At 39.9% G+C, this 22,705-nt stretch overlaps 1 protein-coding gene and 1 pseudogene across 1 annotated transcript in view; one reads left to right on the top strand and one right to left on the bottom strand.

Moving 5' to 3' along the window:
- The first annotated feature begins 1,227 nt into the window (after nt 1–1,227).
- The window catches only part of MRPS31 (mitochondrial ribosomal protein S31), a 32,444-nt gene continuing 10,966 nt past the window's right edge, over nt 1,228–22,705 (top strand). The window contains exons 1-6 of the mRNA XM_058686585.1: nt 1,228–1,460; nt 6,282–6,566; nt 14,064–14,222; nt 15,216–15,356; nt 18,288–18,367; nt 21,739–21,882. Of these exons, the coding sequence (XP_058542568.1) occupies nt 1,336–1,460; nt 6,282–6,566; nt 14,064–14,222; nt 15,216–15,356; nt 18,288–18,367; nt 21,739–21,882 (934 nt within the window). The 5' untranslated portion in view covers nt 1,228–1,335. The remainder of the gene's footprint in view (nt 1,461–6,281; nt 6,567–14,063; nt 14,223–15,215; nt 15,357–18,287; nt 18,368–21,738; nt 21,883–22,705) is intronic.
- LOC131489226 (ubiquitin-ribosomal protein eS31 fusion protein-like) lies at nt 5,238–5,926 on the bottom strand (annotated as a pseudogene).

A 22,705-nucleotide genomic window follows, 5' to 3' on the forward strand; every position in this document is an offset into this window, starting at 1 on the left:
ATTAAGCATCTGACTCTTAGTTTCAGCTCAGGTCATGACCTCACAGGTTCCTGGGTTCCAGCTCTGAGTTGGGCTCAGCACCCATAGCACTGGCAGCGCAGAGCCTGCTTAGGATTCTCCCTCCCTCTCTCTCTCTCTCTCTCTCTCTCTCTCTCTGCCCCTCGAGTGTGTGCACAAGCTTTCTCTCTATCTTTCTCAACATAAATAAATAGGGGCACCTGGATGGTTCAGCCAGTTGAGCCACCGACTCTTGGTTTCAGCTCAGGTCATGATCTCACGGGCTTGTGAATTTAAGACCCTGGTTGGGGGTCTGCGTTGACGGTGCAGAGACTCCTTAAGATTCTCTCTCTGATCCTCCCTCTCAAAAATAAAATAAAATATAAATTTTTAATTAAAAAAATATGGGCACCTGGGTGGCTCAGTCGGTTAAGCCTCCAACTTCGGCTTAAGTCACAATCTCACAGCTGGAGCCCCGCATCTGGCTCTGTGCTGACAGCTCAGAACCTGGAGCCTGCTTCAGATTCTGTATCTCCCTCTCTCTCTCCCCTCCCCCGCTTATGCTCTGTCTGTCTGTCTCTCTCTCTCTCAAATATAAACATTAAAATTTTTTTAATTGAAAAAAATGATAAACTTAAACATTAAGCCAGAGGTTCCCATGTGACCTATTAGCTGGCATCTTCCCAGAGGGTTTATGCTCACGCACTTCCAGGTTTGATCACCGCTCATCCACTGTTCACTGCCTTCATGAAGGGCAGGAAAAAGTCAAGCCTTTCTCTTGCAGATTTCTATCCGTAAAACCATTTTTGAAAAGACGAAACATGTATGTCTCACGTGTCTTGACTCTACAACAAGAACAGTGCCTGAAAAGAAATACTAATTTATCGGGCAGCGTGTCCTATGGTAATTTTTCTTTTTTAACCTTGGTGGCTACAGATCATCTAGAGGATGTGATAAACGCTGTGGATCCTCTCCCCCAAAACCGCCCAGTAAGGTCAGTTCTCCGCCTCCTTTTAGTGGCCCCCACAGTAGCATTTGCACAGTAACCCCCCCACCCCTCCACACCCTCCCTCCTCCATCTGGGTCCTGCCTCAACCAGCTTATCTTAGCTGAACTCAGGCATCGATTTTACCTCCTCGACTAGAATCTCCTGGAAGCAGCGCACGCAACGTGGCCGCCCGCGGGCGAGTCCGGAACGCAGTTACCCGCCCCTGTTGCCCACCGGAACCGGAAGAGAAGGAACGCGCCAGGCTGGGGAACGGAAGAGAGGGCGAGGGATGTGTTTAGCAGAGGGACCCGCCACTCCGTTGTGTGTGCGGTTGTGTTTGCTTCTCGGCGATGTTTCCAAGAGTCTCCGCGATCATACCTCTTCGCCTCCTCTCCCCTTTCCCTTTATGCCCTGGAGGCTCAGAGGCACCGGCAGCTGCGATTGTGCGACTCGGTGCTCCGCACGGAACGGTCAGGTACCGCATTTCGGCGCTGTGGGCCCCGCAGGTCTTCAGGCAACCCCTGGCCTCCCGCCGGTGTATTCAGTGATCTTTCTCCTGGGGTCGATGTTACTACCCGCGAGGTCCTAAAAGCCGTTGCTTTACATCTGAGGAAAGGGAAATCCCAGAAAGGTAAAATGACTTGCCCAAGGTCCTATGTGAGTGAGAAACAGAGCTACGGATACGTGCATGGTCTGTCCTGTGCTCTCTACTACGTACCGCGCCTCGTACCTCTTGACACTTCTCCCCTCATTCAATCCAGCCTCCAGAAGTAAAGTTGTCTTATTTTATTTTATTACTTGCCGAGAATATAGTGGTCTCATTCCAGCCTCCATTTATCCTCTGGTTCATTATTGAAAGTATTTACAATGTACCAACTCTGCTGTTAAGTCCCTAATAAAAACGATCCTGCCATCACGGAGCTTATGGTTCCACCAGGCAGGCAATTCAAGTACAGTGGAGTAAAGCTGAGATGGTGTAGGTAACACAGACTGCTTTATTAATACAAGTAACCGCTGGGTGAGCAAGTCGGGACAGCTAACCATTGTAGGAAAGAAAGGTTCAGAGTATCCTTTCTGGAAAAGAAATCTGATAAACTGTGGAGGGGAACTAAGGGTTGGAGCTAGCCAGGCAACAAAGGCTAGTTATGCATGCTTTATGTTGGTATTTCTTCTCTGAGAACTCTCATCATGATGAAAACTTAATTTTACTGCATTATAGTCCCTGCAGAACGATTTGGGGCCAGTCTGGTTAAGTGCAGCTCTAAGCAAGTTCGTAGCAGTGGGGATGGAAAGTAACAGCTGGATGGAGGAGAAAAATTGCACAGGTAGAATTGGTATGATGTGACATATGAGGAAATAAGGGTAAGGTAGTGAAAAGATTTCAGCTGGCTGCCTTGGAGGATTAGGGTACCATTAATGTTAACAGAAGAATGAGGAGCAGCTTTGAGAAGCCTTTTTAAAATACGTCACGGTTTTGAAAATACAAAATATCTACTATGGGAAGGAGCCCCTTCGGCACAGAAGGGTGAAAAATGGAAAGTCAGTAGGAGAGGGGACTCTTGAAGGTGGATTTGGATGTGTTGGATTTGAAGTGCTATGGAGGGGCGCCCGCGTGGCACAGTCGGTTAAGCGCCCGACTCTGGGTTTCAGCTCGGGTCACGATCTCACGCTTCGCCCGCATTGGGCTCTGTGCTGGCAGCACGAAGCCTGCTCCGGATTCTCTCTCTCCCTCTGTCCCTGCCCCTCCCCCACTTGCGCTGTCTCTGTCTCTCTCAAAATAAACAAATAAACTTAAACAACTTTTTCTTTTCTTAAATGAAGTGCTGAGGAGATGGAGGCTCTCAGCAGAAACAAGCCCAAGTGGGAGGTTACGACTGGAGTTTTATTATTTTAGTGTTATGAAGTTAGCTGCCTGTACCTGAGTTTCCTGTAATAAACACAGATTACTTTCTGTAGCCTTGTAACAGCCTTGGAAGGAAACATTGAAGGAGGGAGGTTATATGTGAGATTCATTCTCCTGATTGACACCTTTCTGTTATAACACCTTTAATGTTAATTTAACTTGTACATACAAAATAATAGAGCATTTTCCTAAATTGAATTGTACCACATGGTGAATGATATTATGATGAAGGTCGTGTGTACTGATTATGAGGATGCTAGTTATGTGCCTGGTTTTGCATTCTAGTTGTTAAGTGCCTGATTTGATAGCCTCTGTCATTTTTTTTTTAAATTTATTTATTTTGAGAGAGAGAGAGAGCATCATGGGAGCGGGAAAGGGGCAGAGAGAGAGAGGGAGAGAGAGAATCCCAAGCAGGCTCTGTGCTGTCAGCGCTGAGCCGACGTGGGGCTCGATCTCATGAACTCCTGAGATCATGACCTAAGCCAAAATCAAGAGTCGGACGCTTAACTGACTGAGCCACCCAGACACCTGAGCCTCTGGCATACATGCATGTATTTGTGTGTGTGTGTGTGTGTGTGTGTGTGTGTGTGTGTGTCTATTTATATATACACACACACACACACATATATAAAAGAGGCTTTGTGCCCAACGTGGGGCTTGAACTCACGACTCTGAGATCAAGAGTTGCATGCTTCACCAGCTGAGCCAGCCAGGCGCCCCACCTCTGAAATTTTTATCAGCAGATCAGATAATTTGGTTCCACATTTTTGGAAATAGCCATTTTGTCTTTCATTAAAAGGTCCCTAGCCTGGTACTCGCATTTGCAAGCTTTGAGAACTTGGTATAATAAGTAACCCAGGGTCTGATGTAGGGTCTTGAGATGAGTTATATCAGAATCACCTGGCATCTTGGTTAAATGTAGGCATGTCCTTGGGCCCCATTCCAAACTTAGCAACTAAGAATCTCAGGAATATGTTTTAAATAAGCTTCCTATGTAATTCATATGATCCCTAAAGGTTAAGAGCCACTGATTTAACATCTTTGAATGTTAAGTTTCTTCTATAATACAGTTTCTTCTTCTATAATACAAATAGTAAAACCGGTCCTATAAGATTGTAAGGATTAAATGACATACGTAGCATAGCTCCTCCAATGTGGTCCTCTGATGGGCAGTATCAGCGTTACTTGAAACTTGTTAGAAATGCAAACTCTGAGTCCCTCTTCAAAGCTACTGAATCAGTTCCTTGGTTGGACCACAGAACCTGTTTTTTAAAAGTCACTTAGGTAACTCTTAAGCATATTGAAGTTTGAGAAACAGTGTTCTAACCTGTTATCTTCATAAAGATAGGGATCATGAAATTCTTATTTACTAATGTATCACCAGTGTGTAGGGTAGCGCTGGGCACAAAGTAGATGCTCATTGTGTTTAATGAATGACTTTTCATACGTTATACTCTCTTAATCTAACACATTGATTAGTTTTTAAAGTTCTTCAGCATCAAGTATCAAAAGGTTTTTAACATCACAAAATAAAATTAGCTATTTGGGTTACTTAGATTTGGCAAATCTTTTGCATGAATTTGAAATAGATGTAATCATTTGTGTTGTTCTTTTTCACAAATGTATCTAATGAAGAAAGCAGAAAGTAGCCACTGAATATCCTTTTTTTGTTCCATTTTAGCTTAGTTTACAAATGGTGATTGGTTAAATGACACGCAGCTCAGGGAGAAAGTTAATCAGATTAGAATAATACCCAGACATGGCTTTTGTTTTTTTATTTTTTAAGTTTATTTTACTTATTTTGAGAGAGAGAGAGACAGAGAGAAAATGGGAGGGACAGAGAGAGAATCCCAAGTAGGCTTCACACTGCAGCGTGGAGCCTGACGTGGGGCTCGAACTCAACAACCATGAGATCATGACCTGAGCCAAAATCAATACTCGGCCACTTAATTGACTGAGCCACCCAGGCGCCCCTTTCATTTTTTTATTTTTAAACAATTATTTATTCTTGAGAGAGAGAACACACGTGTGGGGGGGAGTGGAGGGAGGGAGGGGGTGCAGAGAGGGAAAGAGAGAATCCCAAGCACACTTCTGCATTGTGGAGCCCAATGCAGGGGAGATCATAACCTCAGCTGAAATCCAGACGTGGACTTAACCAACTGAGCCACCCAGGAGCCCCTATCCAGACATGTTTTTTAAAGAAAGTAACCTTTCTTTGTTAATAGAAATGTTTATAGCTTTCAAAGAGGTATTATTATATCATGTTAAGGACACGGCAGTCAGTCAGTTTGGGGTTTGAAAATAATAAATAGAAATTTACTAACCCTGTCAGTGTTTTGCAACCTTTTTTTAAAAAAATGTTAGTTCCTGTCTTTTGTTAACCTGTAAACAATTCCTTGTTTTTGATTTGTTGAAGCAATAGGTCAGACAGCATATGTCACAATATCTGTCAAAGTGACTAGCCACATTCATCTGAAGGGCATTCCTGACAAAGGCAACTGATTTGCCATTTTCGTCCACTTAATAGTATTTCAGGACAGCTACCTTAACCTTCTTTCTCTTATGCTTATTCTTCTGGGAGTGGTATAAGACTTCTTCCTTTTCTTAACACCGCCATGAAGTCTTAACACAAGATGAAGGGTAGACTCCTTTTGAATGTTGTGACAGGCCCGGTATATCCATCTTCCAGTTGCCCGCCAGTGGAGATCGGTCTCCACTGATCAAGAGGAATTCCTCCCTTATCCTGGATCTTGGCCTTTCCATTTTCTCTTCTTTTTGAGGGATCAGCCTGGAGAGTGATGGTCTTCCCCATAAGGGTTTTCACAAAAATCTGCAGCTCGGCGGTCGTTCCGCTGCCAAGAGCAGATCAGAAAGTTGCGACCTTTTTTAATGTCATGGAACAAATAGAAAATGATCTTTGTATCAAACCCTGAGGTAAATGGAGGGAGGCAACAGTTAGGTGCACCAGCAGCCCAGGCCTCCCTCAGCTACCGCAAGGACAAGGTGATCAATCGGTATCTCAGCACATCTGTACCCATTTGTGACTCACCAGCGTGTCTTAGGTCTTAGTGAGCTTTAAGCTACATGACCTTGGGTAAATCGCTTCACTTCTCTGGTTTCCAGTTTCCTTATCTTTAGAATGGGGATAATACTTGCCTTATGGAGTTGATGTGGGTATGAGAAAATGTACATAAAATATGTTGCACCAGACTAGGCACATATTCTGTATTCAATAAATGTTAAAATTGCTTCATTATGGTTGCTGACAATAATAATAAAAAGCAAAAGGGAAGGGTTCGAATTGGAAAAATTTTAAAACAGAAGCAGTGGTTTTGAGTCACTTTATTATTTTGCATTGTATTTTTCATTTTTTTCTTTAATACATCTTTCTAGGACAAAAAATGAAGTCCACCGATATTTTGGCACGAACAACGTGATCTGTAACAAGAAAGATGAGCAGTCTGCTCCAACACGTGATATTTCCAAGGAAACAGAGACCCAAGAGAGTGTGAAGGAGAACACAAAAAAAGACTTGTTAGGTATTATTAAGGGCATGCGAGTTGAATTAAGCACAGCCAAAGTACAAACAACAAGGCCACCCAATGGAAGACAACTTAAGAGTATAGAAGCTACAACTGGCAGGCTTCACAAAGTTCCGGAAGATGCCCCAAAAAAGAGGTAAATTGAATGGAATTTCAACTGCGTTGAAAGTACTTTTTGAAACTCCTTTTTCTTTTAGAAAGGAATTTTAAATTAGAGGATCTGGGAGATACTGCATGAAGATTATCAGTTTGTCAACACGGAGACTTTAATACTTCCTTGAAAGATACTATTACCCTTCTGTATTTAAATAGGAAGGGAACATGTGCATACAATCTAGAGAGGAAAAAGTAGGGATCTAATTGAGAATTCCACATATTCTTTTACATATTCATCAGTGTTATTAACTGTCACTTAATTGCCTCTTTAAACTGTTAATCACCAAATTGTTTATATCCTGATTTGGAAGTAGCTTCGTGTCTCTGAAGGACTTGTTTCTTTGAAATTTCCATTTAAAAAATTCCACCTAGGATAGAATGTAAGCATGTTGATTACAACTGTTGTATATGATTTCCTTTGACCAGTAATTATCAGTGTTCTCTACTTACATGATTTCCTTAACATGTAATTATTTGTGCTTGTCAAAAGAGTATTATACTTCATTGATTCTAAGTGCAATCAGTAATATCTTAGCATTGTGTTGTGGTTTCAATGACAGTGTTTTGTTTTAATGATAGATAATGGTGTTTCTTACATCAATCAAGTAATAAGGTATGTGGCTTGAAGATCCCCATCTCTGACTTCTCTTAGCAGAATCAACAGATAATGTAGATTCCTATCTTCCAGAACGACTTAATATTTTCATGAAACTTCTTGTCTCTATACTGTATCATATTGTATCAAAACTACCTCTGGAAAGCATAATTGGGTGGTAGGAAAAAAGCTAGTTCAAAAAATGAGTGGCCATCAAAGCTACCTCCTTCTCTTTACTTTTTTTAAGTAATCTCTACACCTAACATGGGACTTGAACCCATAACCCTGAGGTCAAGAGTCAGATGCTCTACTGAGCCAGCCAGGTACCCCATCCTCTTCCTCCCTTTTAGAAACAAAATAAAACAAAAATACTACATAAAAGTATATGGAATTAGGGGCACCTGGGTGACTCAGTTGGTTGAGCAGCCAACTCTTGATTTCAGCTCAGGTCAGCATCCCAGGGTCATGGGATTGAGTTCCACATTGGGCTCTGTGCTGAGCTTGGAGGCTGCTTAAGATACATTCTCTCTCCCTCTCTCCCTTTCTATCTCTCTTCCCCTCTTCCCCCCACTGCTCCCTCTCTCCCTCCACTCCTCTGCCCTGCACGTGCACACACACACTCTCTTTCTCAAATAAAAATTAAAAAAATTTTTTTTGTTATTAAATTTTGTTTAATGTTTATTTTTGAGAGAGAGACAGAGACAGGGTGTGAGCAGGGGAGGGGTAGAGAGTGGGGGAGACACAGAATCGGAAGCAGGCTCCAGGCTCTGAGCTGTCAGCACAGAGCCCGACACAGGGCTTGAACTCAAACTGCGAAATCAGGACCTGAGCCAAAGTCAGATGGTTAACTGAGCCACCCAGGTGCCCCTCCCCCACCCCCATTTTTTTTTTTTAAGTACACAGAATTAGATAATACAGACACACGTGTATAAAAATACTTACCAAGAGTTTTTTTTAAACTTGTAGACCTGTTTGTGACCCATTGTGCTTTTTTTATAATTATACAATTTAATTATCTGTTATAGAAAAGGTTAAAATGAGCTGAATGTTTTGCAAAGACTCAGGAAAGGAAATTTTAAAAATTCCTTTCCAATTAGGTATGAATGAGACAAGTAGAAAAATGTAAGAAAATTCTGCATTCAGACTGCTTTGTAAGCATTTTTAAGTTCTTGCTGCATGTTTCTGCTTTAAAGAAACCAGAATTGGAACTCTTGGAGGATGTACTATGGGTGCAGCGTATATATAAAAGATATATGTTGGAACTTCTATTCAAAGAGGCTTTGGTCCTACATCGAAAGATTGGTGAACGAGACCTATTTGTTTTGAGTTTTTAAAAATGAATCTTTTAGGGTGCCTGGCTGGCCCAGTTGGTAGAGCATGCGACTCTTGATCTCAGAGTCATGAGTTCAAGCCCCACATTGGATATAGAGTTTACTTAATAAAAAATTTTTAATGTATCTTTTAATGATTTTGTTCCCCACTCTTTTTTTTTTTTTTTTTTTTTTAAGGGATCCCAGATGCACAGAATTGGGTAAATCATCTTTGATTCATGATGACTGTCATTGCTCTATGCATGGCCTGTTTTTTAGTTTTTTTATTTGTATTTATATACTGAACCCCCATTGATATAGTTAGTGTGGCTGCATAACAGTTGCCCCAAAATTTAGTGGCATAAAACAACCATTTTTTTATGCTCATGGATTCTGTGGGTCAGCAGTGTGGGCAGAGCACAGTGGAGAAGGGTAATCTCTGTTCCGTGCTGTCCTTACTCAGAAGACTTGCAAGTCCAGAGGCTGGAATCATCTGAAGGTTTGCTCATTCATTGCTCTGACAGTTGAAGCTGGCTGTTAGCTGAGACCTTAGCCAGGACTGTTACCAGAAACACCTACCTGTGGCCTCTCTGTGTGGCCCGGGCTTCCTCACTGCACGGCGGCTGGGTTCCTAGGGCGAGTGTCCCAAGAGAAAGGGAGCCGGGAGGAATTTGTATTGTTTTTATGATGAAGCCTTGGAATCAGATTGGACACTGCCACTCTCATTTCCTGTTTCATATTGACTTTTGAGGGGTACTGGCTTTTTATCATAGCAACTGCCAGAAAACCCATCTTCACAAAGATGATGTCAGCAAAAGGCGTGCGGTAGTCTAGTGTTAAAACCATGACTACCTTGCCTTAGTAGTTCAGTCACTGACAGGTTGCTGTATTTCCCTGTAGTGCTCCAGGGTTCCTTAGGGCATAGTTTGGGAACCAAGATCGTATTCTACATTGAGCTCCCTGTGCAAGGCTGTGGGACCAAACCCATAAGTTTCTTAGAATTCCTGTTTGTTTGAAAGACTCTCTGAGGCAGCATTTTAAATCTTGGGGTGCCTGGCCGGCTCATTCGGTGGAGCATGAAACTCTTGATCTTGGGGTTGTGGGCTCAAGCCCCAGGTTGGGTGTAGAGGTTACTTAAAAATAAAATCTTCAAAAAAATAATCTTTCTAAGATCTTAACAGAGGGTTTTGCAGTCATGCGTATAGTTTTCCTGACACTGCACTGAATTTGATTTCTGTTCAGAAACCATTTCTTTTTTTCAGAGAGAAAGAGTGCAGGAGCTTGAGCCAGTGAGGGAGGGGCAGAGGGAGAGAGACTCTTAAGCAGGCTCTACATACGTACGTAGCCTAGCACGGCTCTCCATCTCATGACCGGAGCCGAAATCGAGTCAGACGCTCAACCAACTGAGCCACCCAGGCGCCCCTGTTCAGAAACCATTTTAAATTTTAGCATTGTTTGCTGTCTGGAGGGGCTGAGAATGAGAAATGTTTTCTTGTGGATACCTGCAAGTCTTGGCTCCTTTATGTGGAACGGTTCTTTCTCATCTCTTCTCACATTTTACCATCTGCAACTAAGGTTCAACACTGGAAGTCTCCTTAGACTGGCTCATCCAGCTCATTGCGTGTGTTTCCTGTTTCCCACCTTACTAGAAGCAACAGTGCTGCCGAACAGAAGTCCCCTTTTCTGTAGCTTCCAGTAATGTTGATTTTCCTAAAGCTCTCCCTCACAGTGGCTTTGAGAGCCTTCAGCCTCTAAGTCTCTTTGAGGCCCTAAGTTCTCATCAATACTTGCCTCAAGGTCTTTCCAGTTTCTACCCACCGCCCAATACCCAAACCTCCTCCATACGTTTTAGGTTTTTTGTTACAGTAGCACCCAACTTCCAGGCACCAAAATGTGTTCCAGTTAAGTGTTGCTGCATAACAAACCATCCCAAAGCTTGGCCGCAGCATCTCTGCAGCGTAGGCAGAGGTAGCTGTGTCCGCCCCACTTGGCGCTAGTGAGAGCCGGTGCAAGGCCAAGGTCTCGTGAGTCTGAATGTGTTGTGGAACTAGTAAGAACCCTGGGGAGAACAGCAGTGACCACAGTTTCTAGCTCCTACTGTAACTTTCTCTTAGCCAAGCAACTACCAGTAAGAAGGATTCAGCTACTTATTAATTAATGAATCCACTAGTAGAAATTTAGATTATTTCTAGTTTTCCATTAGTACAAAATAATGCTATGATTAACGTCATTCATTCATTCAGCAACTTTAGATTGCCATTAGAGCTCAGGCACTGTCCAAAGGGATGGAGGTAGAACACGGAACAAAACAAAGTCTCTATTCCTTACAAATGGGGGAAGAGTCAGGGGGCGGAAGAGGATGTTTTTACGCCACACACAGACACATAGTACATTAGGTGATGAAACATGAGGAAAAATAAGAGTGATCGGTTAGAGAGGTGCTATTTTTTTAAAAAGGGATCATGGAAGAATAATGATTGAGCAAAGACCTGAAATAAAGTTATAGATAAAGCAATGCAGATATCTGAGAAATGCTTTGCCTGTCAGGCACAGGGGCTGGAACTGCTTGGACCTCGCATTTGGAGTGTGAAGGATCCCTCCAATTCTATGTGTACCTGCTTATTTTCTTTAGACAAATACTCCTGGAAGTGGAACTGGTGGGTAAAAGGATTGGGGTGTATTTTAGACTTTTAATGTATGTCATCAAATTGCCAAGAGTTACGGTGATTTGTGTCCACTCAGTAGTATCCTTCCCCTTATTAGAATTTCTTTTCTGAAATTGTGTATGCTGTATAGTTCATATTAAAGAAATTTAGGGAGTACAGAAGGGTATAAAGTATGTTTTCATGAAATAGTGTGAGTTATAGGATAGAATAGATTTTTAAGAGACATTTTAACAAGGTCTCATGACGTTTTTAAAATCTTGTAGAGGGGCGCCTGGGTGGCTCAGTCGGTTAAGCGTCCGACTTCGGCTCAGGTCACGATCTCGCGGTCCGCGAGTTCGAGCCCCGCGTCGGGCTCTGGGCTGATGGCTCAGAGCCTGGAGCCTGCTTCCGATTCTGTGTTTCCCTCTCTCTCTGCCCCTCCCCCGTTCATGCTGTGTCTCTCTCTGTCTCAAAAATAAAATAAATAAATAAATAAAATAAAATCTGTGTAGAGGGGCACCTGGGTGGCTCGGTCGGTTAAGTGTCCAACTCTTGATTTTGTCTCAGGTCATGATCTCATGGTTGTGAAATCAAGCCCCGCATAGGGCTTGGGATTTCTCTCTCTCTCTCTCTCTCTCTCCCCCCCCTACCCCCCCCCGCCCCTTCCCCACTCGCACTCTCTTGCTCTCAAAATAAATAAAATAGAAAAAATGATTTGGAGTGAAGTTCAAACCTTATTCACTGGCAACAGTTTTGAAAGTAGCTCATTTCTTTTTGACTAATTGTAATAGTCCCTCTTTTATTCTATTTTTCTTCCTTGGCCGTCAGATTCTAGATCTCTCCTATCTTAGTAGGCGAAGTCCTTAAATCTTTATCCAACAACCTCAGGGATTTGGGAACTTTGATTTGCATATTAGACAGCAGATCTTTATATAGAAAGTCAAGTACAGTAAAACGTTAACTTGAATCCCACTCATTGAGATGGCAATTCTTAGTTAATATGTAAATGATGTAGACAATTTCCTTTTATGTCTGGCACAGTTTTCTATTAATTTACCCTAATTTACTAAAGAGTAGCATTTTGGTTTTTTTTAGCTTTTTCTTATGGAAAACTTGAAACAAAATGTAATAAACTTGTACCTAAACTACACGACATACACAAAGTGTACCTACCTGTTACGCAGCTTCAGTAATCATTTTGCCATTCTTGTGTCATCTGTGTGTTCACCTACTTTGCGTCTCCTGCTAGATGATAACGATGATTTCTGGGCTTTGTTTTTGGGGTTTTTTTCAGGTAAAGTTTACATACTTTGAAGTGTACACATCTTAGCTGTAGGATTCTGGCAAATGCATATGCCCATGTGCTTATCAGATGCAGAGCATTTCTCATTTCTGTCTTTCCGTCAGTAGACTTCTGTCCTGAGACAACCACTACTCTGACTTTTTTCACCTTAGGTTAATTGTGCATCTTCTAGAACTTGGTGTAAATGGAATCGTACAATGCATACTCTTTTTTTTTTTTAATGTAACTTTTCATTGTTTCATTCACGTTGTAGGTGTGAGTTGAACTATTCCATCATATGAACTTATCATGATGTGCGAATAGGTTTAGTTACGTTAATATTTTCTTGCAGTATAGTTTCTGAAATACATTGGCGTCTCATTTAAAAATCCATAAATTGGGGCACGTGGGTGGCTCAGTCAGTTGAGCATCCAACTTCAGCTCAGGTCATGATTATCATGGGCTTGCTGCTGTCAGCACGAAGCCTGCTTTGGATCCTCTGTCCCCTTCTCTCTCTGCCACTTCCCCAGTTGTGCACACTCTCTCAAAAATAAACATTTAAACATAAAAAAACATTTAAACATAAAAAAAATAATAAAGTAATAAATAAAAAAATAATAATAATAAAATAAACATTTAAAAAAATAATAAAGTAATAAATAAAAAAATAAAAAAATAAAAAATATATAATAAAAAAAAAAAAAAACAATAAAAAAAAATAAGGGGCTCCTGGATGGCTCAGTCGGTTGAGCGTCCGACTTCGGCTCAGGTCATGATCTCACGGTCCGTGGGTTCGAGCCCCGCGTCGGGCTCTGTGCTGACAGCTCGGAGCCTGGAGCCTGCTTCGGATTCTGGGTCTCCCTCTCTGCCCCTCCCCCGTTCATACTCTGTCTCTCTCTGTCTCAAAAATAAATAAAACATTAAAATTTTAAAAAAATAATAAATAATAAAATAAAAATCCAGCAAATTATAATTAAGGCTGATCCCTCCCCCTCCCCTTTTATTTTTCTTTTCCTTACTTGTGCTTCAACAAGTATCCAGTAAGTTCAGCTTTCAACATTTTAAAGTTTATATAAAACTAACACCTAATATTTACAAATTCTTGATTTTGTTAGAAATTGATTTTTTTTAATGTTTTATTTTTAAGAAAGAGAGCGCACAAGCAGGGTAGGGGCAGAGTGAGAGGGCGGCAGAGGATCAGAGACCGATGTGGGACTTGAACTCACAAACCGTGGGATCATGACCTGAGCCGAAGTCAGACGTTCAACCGCCTGAGCCACCCAGGTGCCCCAGAAATTGATTTTTTTTAATGTTCTTATTTATTTTTGAGAGAGAGACACACAGAGACAGAGCACGGGTGGGGGAGGGGCAGAGAGAGAGAGGGAGACACAGAATCCGAAGCAGGGTCCAGGCTCTGAGCTGTCAGCACAGAGCCCGACGCGGGGCTCGAACTCACGAACCGTGAGATCGTGACCTGAGCTGAAGTCGGACACTTAACTGACTGAGCCACCCAGGCGCCCCTGACATTTTTTTGAATGACAGAGAAGTTTTCTCTGGAAAAAAATCATTTTACTTCCCACTAAACAAATGGCATAGTAAGTAATGCCTCCTTTTTTTCTCACTTGCGTCTCCTTTTCTTCGTCAGAACCAAGTCCCTGGGTCCTGAGTTGGTAGCAGCTGCAGCTGCTGTTGCAGATGTTCTCCCGTTCGATAAGCAGATGACCAAGTCAGAGCTGCTCAGGCAGCTCCAGCAGCACGAGGAAGTCTCAAAGGCACAGAAGGATGGAGAAAGGGCTAAAATTAGGTTAGTGGATCAAATAGTTCTGTCAGTAATGCTGGTTTCTCAAAATAGGCTGTTTTCATGTGAGTGGTGAGTAATGCGCAATTATATTCCTACATTTATATTTTATATAAAATATTTCTCCCAAGTGGAATATTAGTAATTAGGTTTTTTAACAATGATCTGAAGTAAGATTGCAGTTTGTAAAAGATCAATGGGATGGTTAAAATTTTCTTCTGCCAAGTGATACAATTCCTTGTTCCTAGAAAAGAAACTGTAAATTCGGTAATGTTATTAAAAACAAATACAGAATAAGACAGTTTCTCTGAGAAGATTCATTTTTTCCGTTAAATAATCTGTCGGTCGTGTCCAGAGTGCGATCGTCTTCAGGCCTGTTTCCTTCAGTTTTTTTTGCTCTTATCCTTACGTTTAGCTGACACCTTCCCATCCATCCTCTCGTCTCATACTTGACGCCCTGTTTGAAGTCGATATACAGCTTCAGATGTTTGATACTTTTCCGTTAGTGACACTTTTTTTTAAATAGACAACACTTTTAATTCATGTTTTAAATTCACATTTCTGAAGAACACCTTCAAAAGTTAGGTTTCAGAAGGAAACATAAATCTCGGTGGTCTGTGGAGTGTGAATGTTAATAATGTGTGTGTGACATGTAATCTTTCATTTAAGGGGTGCCTGAGTGGCTCAGTCGGTTAAGCACCTGACTCTTCATTTCAGCTCGGGTCATGATCTCACAGTTCGTGGGTTCGAGCCCCACATTGGGCTCTGCACTGACAGCGTGGAGCCTGCTTGGGATTCTCTCTCTCCCTCTCTCTCTGCCGCCCCCCACCCAATAAATAAATAAACTTAAAAAAAATCTTTCATTTAAACATAACATTTAATGCTATATTACTGCATAGAAGTGAAGTATAAACAAAGTGATATGAATCTCATGTGTAAGAAAGTTTTTTACTATTCTGTAGCTAAAATTTCTAATAACTGACCTTTTTCTTATTTCAGTGTCAGTAACATAATATCAGATATGAAAATTGCCAAATCTTCCACAGCTAGAGTTAGTACAAGACCAGTGCATCAAATTCAGTTTGATGAAGGATCTAACGATTACGTGGGCCAGAAGAAGACCAATGATCTTAAAAAAAGGTATTCAGGCTCTTTGCAGTCTCTTTGGTTTTGTTTGTTTCTCTGTAGGTTTACTTTATTCTGTGCCTGTTATTGCTGATAGGTGTTTGAGCATTATAGATGCAATTATATCTGTTTTCTCACTCTGCGTGTACCATGTCTTACAGAGGAAAAGGTGTTCTGGGTTTAGCAGTCTTATGCTTTTCTATACCATTAATCAAGTTGGGCCCTTTCTCCCATTTACCCACGATGAATAGAGGTCTCCTGATTTAGGATAAGTGGAGCTGATTTAATGCTGAACAAATGAACATCTTGTGAGAAGCATTATTTTTCATTCTGATTCATACATAACAATGTATATTCATAGAACCTTTATATTTATCTATATAATTATCATTATTCATATCTTAGAGAAATAAGCCATCATCAAAAAAAGAAAGAAAGGAAGATCCATTATAATATCTGAAAGTGGTAGATTATTTGTGGCAATTTGAATTTGGTAATTTGCAGACTTGAAGATGCTAAGCCATGTTTTACATAATTATTTTATAATACAAAGCTGTCTGTATTCACATGAAGTTTCTGCTTTCTCTCCTTCAAGCCCATAAAGTGAAAGTTGGGGACAGGGAACCAGAAATTTATAGCACGCTGTGACAAAAACTAACTGATCTTTGTAGGAGGAGGTGCCTACAGTGGAGTATTTTTGATGTGTTATGTATTCCGTGGATTTTCTTTTAATTATAATTCCAGCAACTTGAGTTAGCTCTTTTCAGAAGTTAAACTATGAATTTGTACGGGAAAATTGTAAAAGATGGTCAGCAGTTAACAAAGGAAGTTCAAGAGGTTACAATGACTTTGGGAAATTATTTGAATTACTAATTTAAAGTGATTTTATACCTATGACATATTATTAGATAAAATAGAATGAGTACTTGGAGTTTTACTTAAGATTCCTCAAGAATATTTAATTTCAGGGGCGCCTGGCTGGCTCAGTCAGTAGAGCATGCAATTCTTGATCTGGGGTCATGAGTTCAAACCCCACGTTGGGTATAGAACTTACTTTAAAAAAGAATATTTAATTTCAGTCTTGTTTGAATCATTCTTTGTTGAAATGATTCCATGATTCCATGCAATTATGTCAGAATGCTATATCATAATTTGATTCTTAATGATATTAGCTGTCATTAAAAACTAGAAGGTGACGGGCGCATGACTGGCTCGGTCAGTAGAGCTTGTGACTCTTGATCTGGGGGTCGTGAATTCAAGCCTCGCGTTGGGTGTAGAAATTACTTAAAAGTAAAATCTTACAGGGGCACCTAGGTGGCTCAGTCAGTTAAGTGTCCGACTTAGATTTAGGTCATGATCTCATGGTTCATGGGTTTGAACCCCATGTTGGGCTCTGTGCTGACAGCTCAGAGCCTGGAGCCTGCTTCAGATTCTGCGTCTCTCCCTCTCTCTCTGTCCCTCCCCTGCTCGCTCTCTCTCTCTCTCTCTCTCTCTCCCAAAAATAAACATTAAAAAAAAATTTTTTTTAAGTAAAATCTTAAAAGAAAAATTAGAAAGTGGGAAGGGAGTAGCTAAAAAAGTGGGACAGGGGTTTATGTGCATATAATGGCTATATTAAAAAACTGACTGAAGGACTCTAGAGTTAGGGAAAGCAGTGGTAAGACACCAAGTTGTTCTCCCTGCTCTGTCCTGGGACAGCCTGAGACAATCCACCATTAATATGCCCTGGGCTGATTCCTTCAGTAAGAGAACAGAGAAGTGTGAGGCACAGACCACTGGCCCTAGCATACCTCAGAGTCTTGGCACTGTGCTAGACTAATCCTGGGACTGCGGCAACTTGCATAGCCTCGTTGGTCTGTTTCCTCATCTAGGAGATGCTAACTTAAATGGCTTTCTTGAGAAATAGGAAAGGAATGTGCAGACTCTATATAGTAGATGCAATGAAAACGTCTGTTCCCTTCCTTTCCCTTTAGTACCTTCTAAAATTCCATACTTTAACAGATCATTCCCTCTTTACCATGAGTGACCTTAATCCATCATCCTGTTGACCTGATGCAAAGTTGGGGACTGCTGGGTGCAGAGAAGAATGCAAGCCCTGAGGATGGTTCTGGAGCATAAATACCTTTGTTTAAAATACTTGGGGACCTGCTAGCAAAAACCTGAAGTGATTTGAGATCACTTTATCTAATTTTAATATGGTATTTGCATTTTTTCAGTTAGTGTGATATTGTAGAAAAAAATAATGTGATCCAGAAAAGTATTCAAAATTATTTTAAAAGTAACTGTCCATTTTTTAAACTGGCTTTTAATCTGCCAGTAAATTTATGTAAGTATGAATGTAAGTTGATACATGAAGCAGTTGATTAAAATATACAAGGAAAAGTTATCTGTTAACTCTCTGACATTAATTTCAATAGTTAATTAAAAATGTTATATAAAGAAAGTTAATCATTATGTTAAAATTACAGAATGATTGCTTTTTAAGTGGGAATGTTTTGATTTATCTGTGCCATCTTTTATAATTATAGTTTGTAATTAAACATGCAGTGTTTTCTGCCCTTAAACTAAGACAAATGTTGACTTCAACAACTTTTAATTTAGCATATTTTAATAGCTGTCTAATGTTGAGTTTTCTAAAACCTTAATATGAAATGGATCACATAAAAATTATGGCAATTCAAACTAATCTTTTCAATTAGCTGTTTTAGACATTAAACTACTTAACCCGCTTTATTGTATCACGATGCAGAAATTCAAGTGCATTTGTTCCGGTTTTTCGTTGTCAGTTCTAAAGATGCAGAAATTTAGTTAAAATGTCTGGGTGTGAGTCAGTGGAATATTTTTAAACTTCTACATTGAGTATTTCATATACAATTTTCTTTTTCTAAAGAATTTTTTGTTGGCAGTGTATAAAAATATTAACTTAAATTGTTTTTTCTTTTCCAGCCTTAGGAAAAATATACTCAAGGGGAAGAGACTTAATATTTTTGACCTTAAGGCCGTTACTGAAGAGGCACCCGAAACAGGTTTGTTAAGAACAACACCATTGGGGGGTGCTGGGGTGTTAATAAGTTAAGGGTTCAAGTCTTGGTTTTGGCTCAGGTCATGATTTCTCAGTTTGCAGGATGAAGCACCACATCAAGCTCCGTGCTAACAGCATGGAGCCTACTTGGGACTCTCTCTCTCTCTCTCTCTCTCCCTTTCTCTCTTCCATGCACGCGTGCTCTTGCTCACTCTCTAAAAAAAAATAAACATAAAAAAAAAGAACAACACTGTTTCTCAAGTAGACAAACATTCCATCTTTCAACAACGTCCTTCACGTTTTGATTACATAATGTCAAGTATTTTAATAAGCCATCCTGTCATTGACCTGGGTCCTGCTTATGAACGTAGTTGTTGACATTGCCAGTCTTGGTCACATGTGTCCCTTGAAATGTTGCATGCTATGAGACAGCGGGAGGTAACTCCTACCAGCTTCCTGAATCCAGAGCTATCAGTTGGCTGCTGATTTGGGTTAGAACATTAATGATCACCTACCATTTGCAGCTGTGCTATTACAAAAGCTAAACTGTGGCTTCGGCCCTAGAGCAGCTTGCTGTCCAGAAGAGGAGATAGCATTTGTAGAAGTAACTTAGTGAGGTGATTTGGAGATTGTTTCGGAGCTGGGAAGAAGAGCATTCAGGAGATCTATTTAGCAGTCTCATGTTTTTTTCTTAATACATAGTTAGTCCTTGTTCTTTATTCTTCCCCCTTTCTTCTTTGGGTAAGAAGTCCAATCCTTCAAATTCATCATTTGAAGTCTAATTCAAAGAGATACGAGACGTCCTCTTGCTTGACGTTAAATATGGTTTAGTGATAACTTAAAATAGATGAGAAAATTCAATGCAAATGGTCTTCAGCTTACAAGTGACTTTCATTTCCAAAGATTCTAAGTTAGCTTTTGGGACTTCATAGAAATAATTTTATAATTGATTTTTAAGTTCTGAGGCCAGCCTCCAGTGTCTCATTTAATCTATCACTTACTTATATAAACATCTGATTTTTCCCAATATTCAATAAACCTTTAGATGTTGGGGCCTAGGTTTCACTGACTTTTGTATACCCAGCAGCACCTAGCCAAGTGGCTTACAGATCATAGGAATTAGTTATGTTAAATTGTAAATGCTTTTTTTGGAACAAATTGAGCTATAGAATATCTATCCATAGAGGAAAACTCAAGTGATTTGAGATCACTTTATCTAATTTTAATATGATATTTACATTAATCAATCAGTGTTTGTTCATTTAAAACTGAAAAGAAAGCTAAGAGAACAACCTCCTTTCTCTTATGTGAAAACTGCATTGTTTGAGCTTGCTGTCTCTCAAAATAAATAAATAAACATTTTTTTTCTTTTTTAAAGGGAATTTACTGTCAGGGCAGTCACTGTTGTCCACCTAATGGACAACCAGAAGAGGCACTTGTGTTCTTGAAGAAGCCAATTTGCTTTTTTTGATCAGAAATCCTGTTCCTAAAACTGAAATTAGCTGGCAAGGAAGTACTGAAATTTTATAAAACAGTATAAAATGATTGTACTTTAATAAGGAAAGTAATATGCAAATTTATGAAAATTTACTCTAATGAAGGTACTGTTTAATAAGTTATACTTGCATGAGTCTAAAGAACGTCTTTTGTTCCCAATTAAATACAGTAGCAGCAACATGCAGACTTAAATTTAGCATTTATTCACTGCTGTTTCCCTATCACCTAAAATAATGCCTGACATACAATTTACATTCAGTAATTATTTATTGATTGAATGAGTTCTTCTATCCCAGGATTCCCGCATTTTGCTCCCTCCATGTTCCTACCACTGCTGCAAAGGATATAGTCATAGACCCTACTCCTTATCCTGGAGTAATCTAGAGCCAAGAGGCCAGATAGCTTAATGGAAGGAGTTTCAGTATTTGATGTGGATTATTCAAATTCATATTCTGGCATACTGACCTCTTTGAGTTTTCCTTTCTCCATCTATAAAATAGGGCTGATACATACCTCTCAAGGATTAAATGAACTAATGTGTAATTGAAGTGTCAGGAGCACAATGGGCATTCAGTACATAGATGCAGCTATTAGCAACAACGATGATGGCGTTGAGGCACCTGGGTGGCTCAGTCGGTTAAGTGTCCGATTTCAGCTCATGTCATGATCTCACTGCTTGTGAGTTCAAGCCCCGCGTTGGCTCTGTGCTGGCATCTTGGAGCCTGGAGACTACTTCGGATTCTGTGTCTCCCTCTCTCTCTGTCCCTCCCTTGCTTATGCTTTGCCCCTCTCTCTCTCTCTCTCTCTCTCTCAAATATAAAATAAAACATTAAAAAAAAATTTTAAATAGAAAAAAATGTAATGATGATGGTGTTGATGATCATGGAAAAGACATAGGTTCATCAGTGTCCACCGAATAAATCTATAAAATGGGACTATGATAATTATTTTGCTGTTATGATTACTCTGGAAATGTGGCTAATTAAGCCTAACTGCTATGATCTTTTCTCTGTATGAGATGTTCTAGGCCAACATACTTAATATCTAGCAGTCAGTGTGCAGTCAGACGTGGCTGTACATGAATTTTCGTATACAAGTCTGTGTGGACATATGTTTTCTCTCAGGTAAATATCTAGGAGTCAAATGGTTGTATGCGAAGTGTATTTTCTAATTTTTAAAGTAACGGCCAAACTATTTTTCAAAGAGGTTGTGCCATTTTACATTCCCACCAACAGTGACTGGTGGAAATGCTGTTCATTCTTGCAAAGTGTCTTACATGTCCAAAGCAAATAAGATGATTAAAATGTGATATGATGGTGATTATAAGCTAACATGATATTAACTTACTTAGAGGGTTGGTTGTGAGGATTAAATGAACTAATGTAGAAAAAGCATTAGCACAGAGTAAGTGCTCCGTATCTGTTAGTAGTATGGTTATTATGTTAATTTAATTTCTTTGGTCTTTATTAGTTGTATATTGGTGACTTATCTTGACAGACTAAAAGGTAAACAGGCTGGACTTTAAATATCAAAGTCACATGTCTTATAAAAAATATTCACATTCGTGGAAACATCCTTAAACAAAATACATATTTTTTTTTCCTTTCCAGTAGAGGGGGCAGTGAGACTTCAGGGCTTGCTTGCCTAGCAGTGTAGTAAAACAGAAGCCAAGGCTTGCAATTATGGTTGCTGCAGGCTTTTTATGTCATTTTTGAACAGTTTGAGCTCTCAGAGAATGACCTTCCATTATATACTGTTTATGTATATCCCTCAGGACCTGAAATGTTTCACCAATTTGGAGTTGATTATAACATTTTTGTAAAAATAAAGATATATACGCATTGACTTGTGATTATTTGAAATGTTTTTATTATACAGAAACAGCACCTTCACTTTGGGATGTGGAATTTGCTAAGCAGTTAGCTGAGGTAAATGAACAGCCCCTTCAGAATGGTTTTGAAGAGATGATCCAGTGGACCAAAGAGGGGAAACTGTGGGAGTTTCCGATTAACAACGAAGCAGGTAAATCTTAATTTCAGAGTTTTATACAATTCAGTGATGGAGATTAAATCTGGCAGGTGTTCAGTCATAGAGTCTGGATACTTACATGAATTTCAGAACTTTGTATAAATTTCTTCGTGGTGTCTGAAAAGAAATTTCACAATGTTTTTAAAAGGAACGTTAGAGGGGCACCTGGCTGGCTCAGTTAATGGAGCATGCAACTCTTGATCTCAGGGTTGTGAGTTCAAGACCCATGTTGGGTGTAGAGTTTACTTAAAAATAAAATCTTTAGAAAATAAAATAAAAGGAATGTTAGAACTTCCCTGAATTCTAGATGTTTGATAAGGAAACTAAAGAAGTAAAGTTATATGGCAGAAATGCATCATGAATCGCTTTGTGACATGAAAGTGTTGACTGCAAATGATGACAGTTCTCTGGTTGCTCAGCCAGGATTATCTGGAAAATCTCATACATTTAATCCTGGGAATGACATCATATTTCAATTTTAGAGAACATTACAACTCTTACAAAGCCTTAACTGGTTATCTTTTACTCATAAAACCATTGCATTAATGAGGTGCAAGGTTCTTGTACTTGAAAACCACTCAAAGCAAAAATGTCGGAAGGCTTCGAAATTTCTTGGAACTCTGGCAGCATACCTAGATGCTTTGGTGCTATTACCTACTTTCCTGGAGATTATTCTGGAGATGACACCTCTTCCTCACTCAAAAGGAAAACAGTATTACTGTGCTACTTATGTTTTGTGGTATTTTTTATATTATCATCAGCTAAACGTTTTAGATGTATTTTCAATTAGAAGAGGTGCGTTTACTTTTATGGTACA

This window comes from Neofelis nebulosa, chromosome 1 (genome assembly GCF_028018385.1).
Source record: "Neofelis nebulosa isolate mNeoNeb1 chromosome 1, mNeoNeb1.pri, whole genome shotgun sequence".
NCBI lineage: Eukaryota > Metazoa > Chordata > Mammalia > Carnivora > Felidae > Neofelis > Neofelis nebulosa.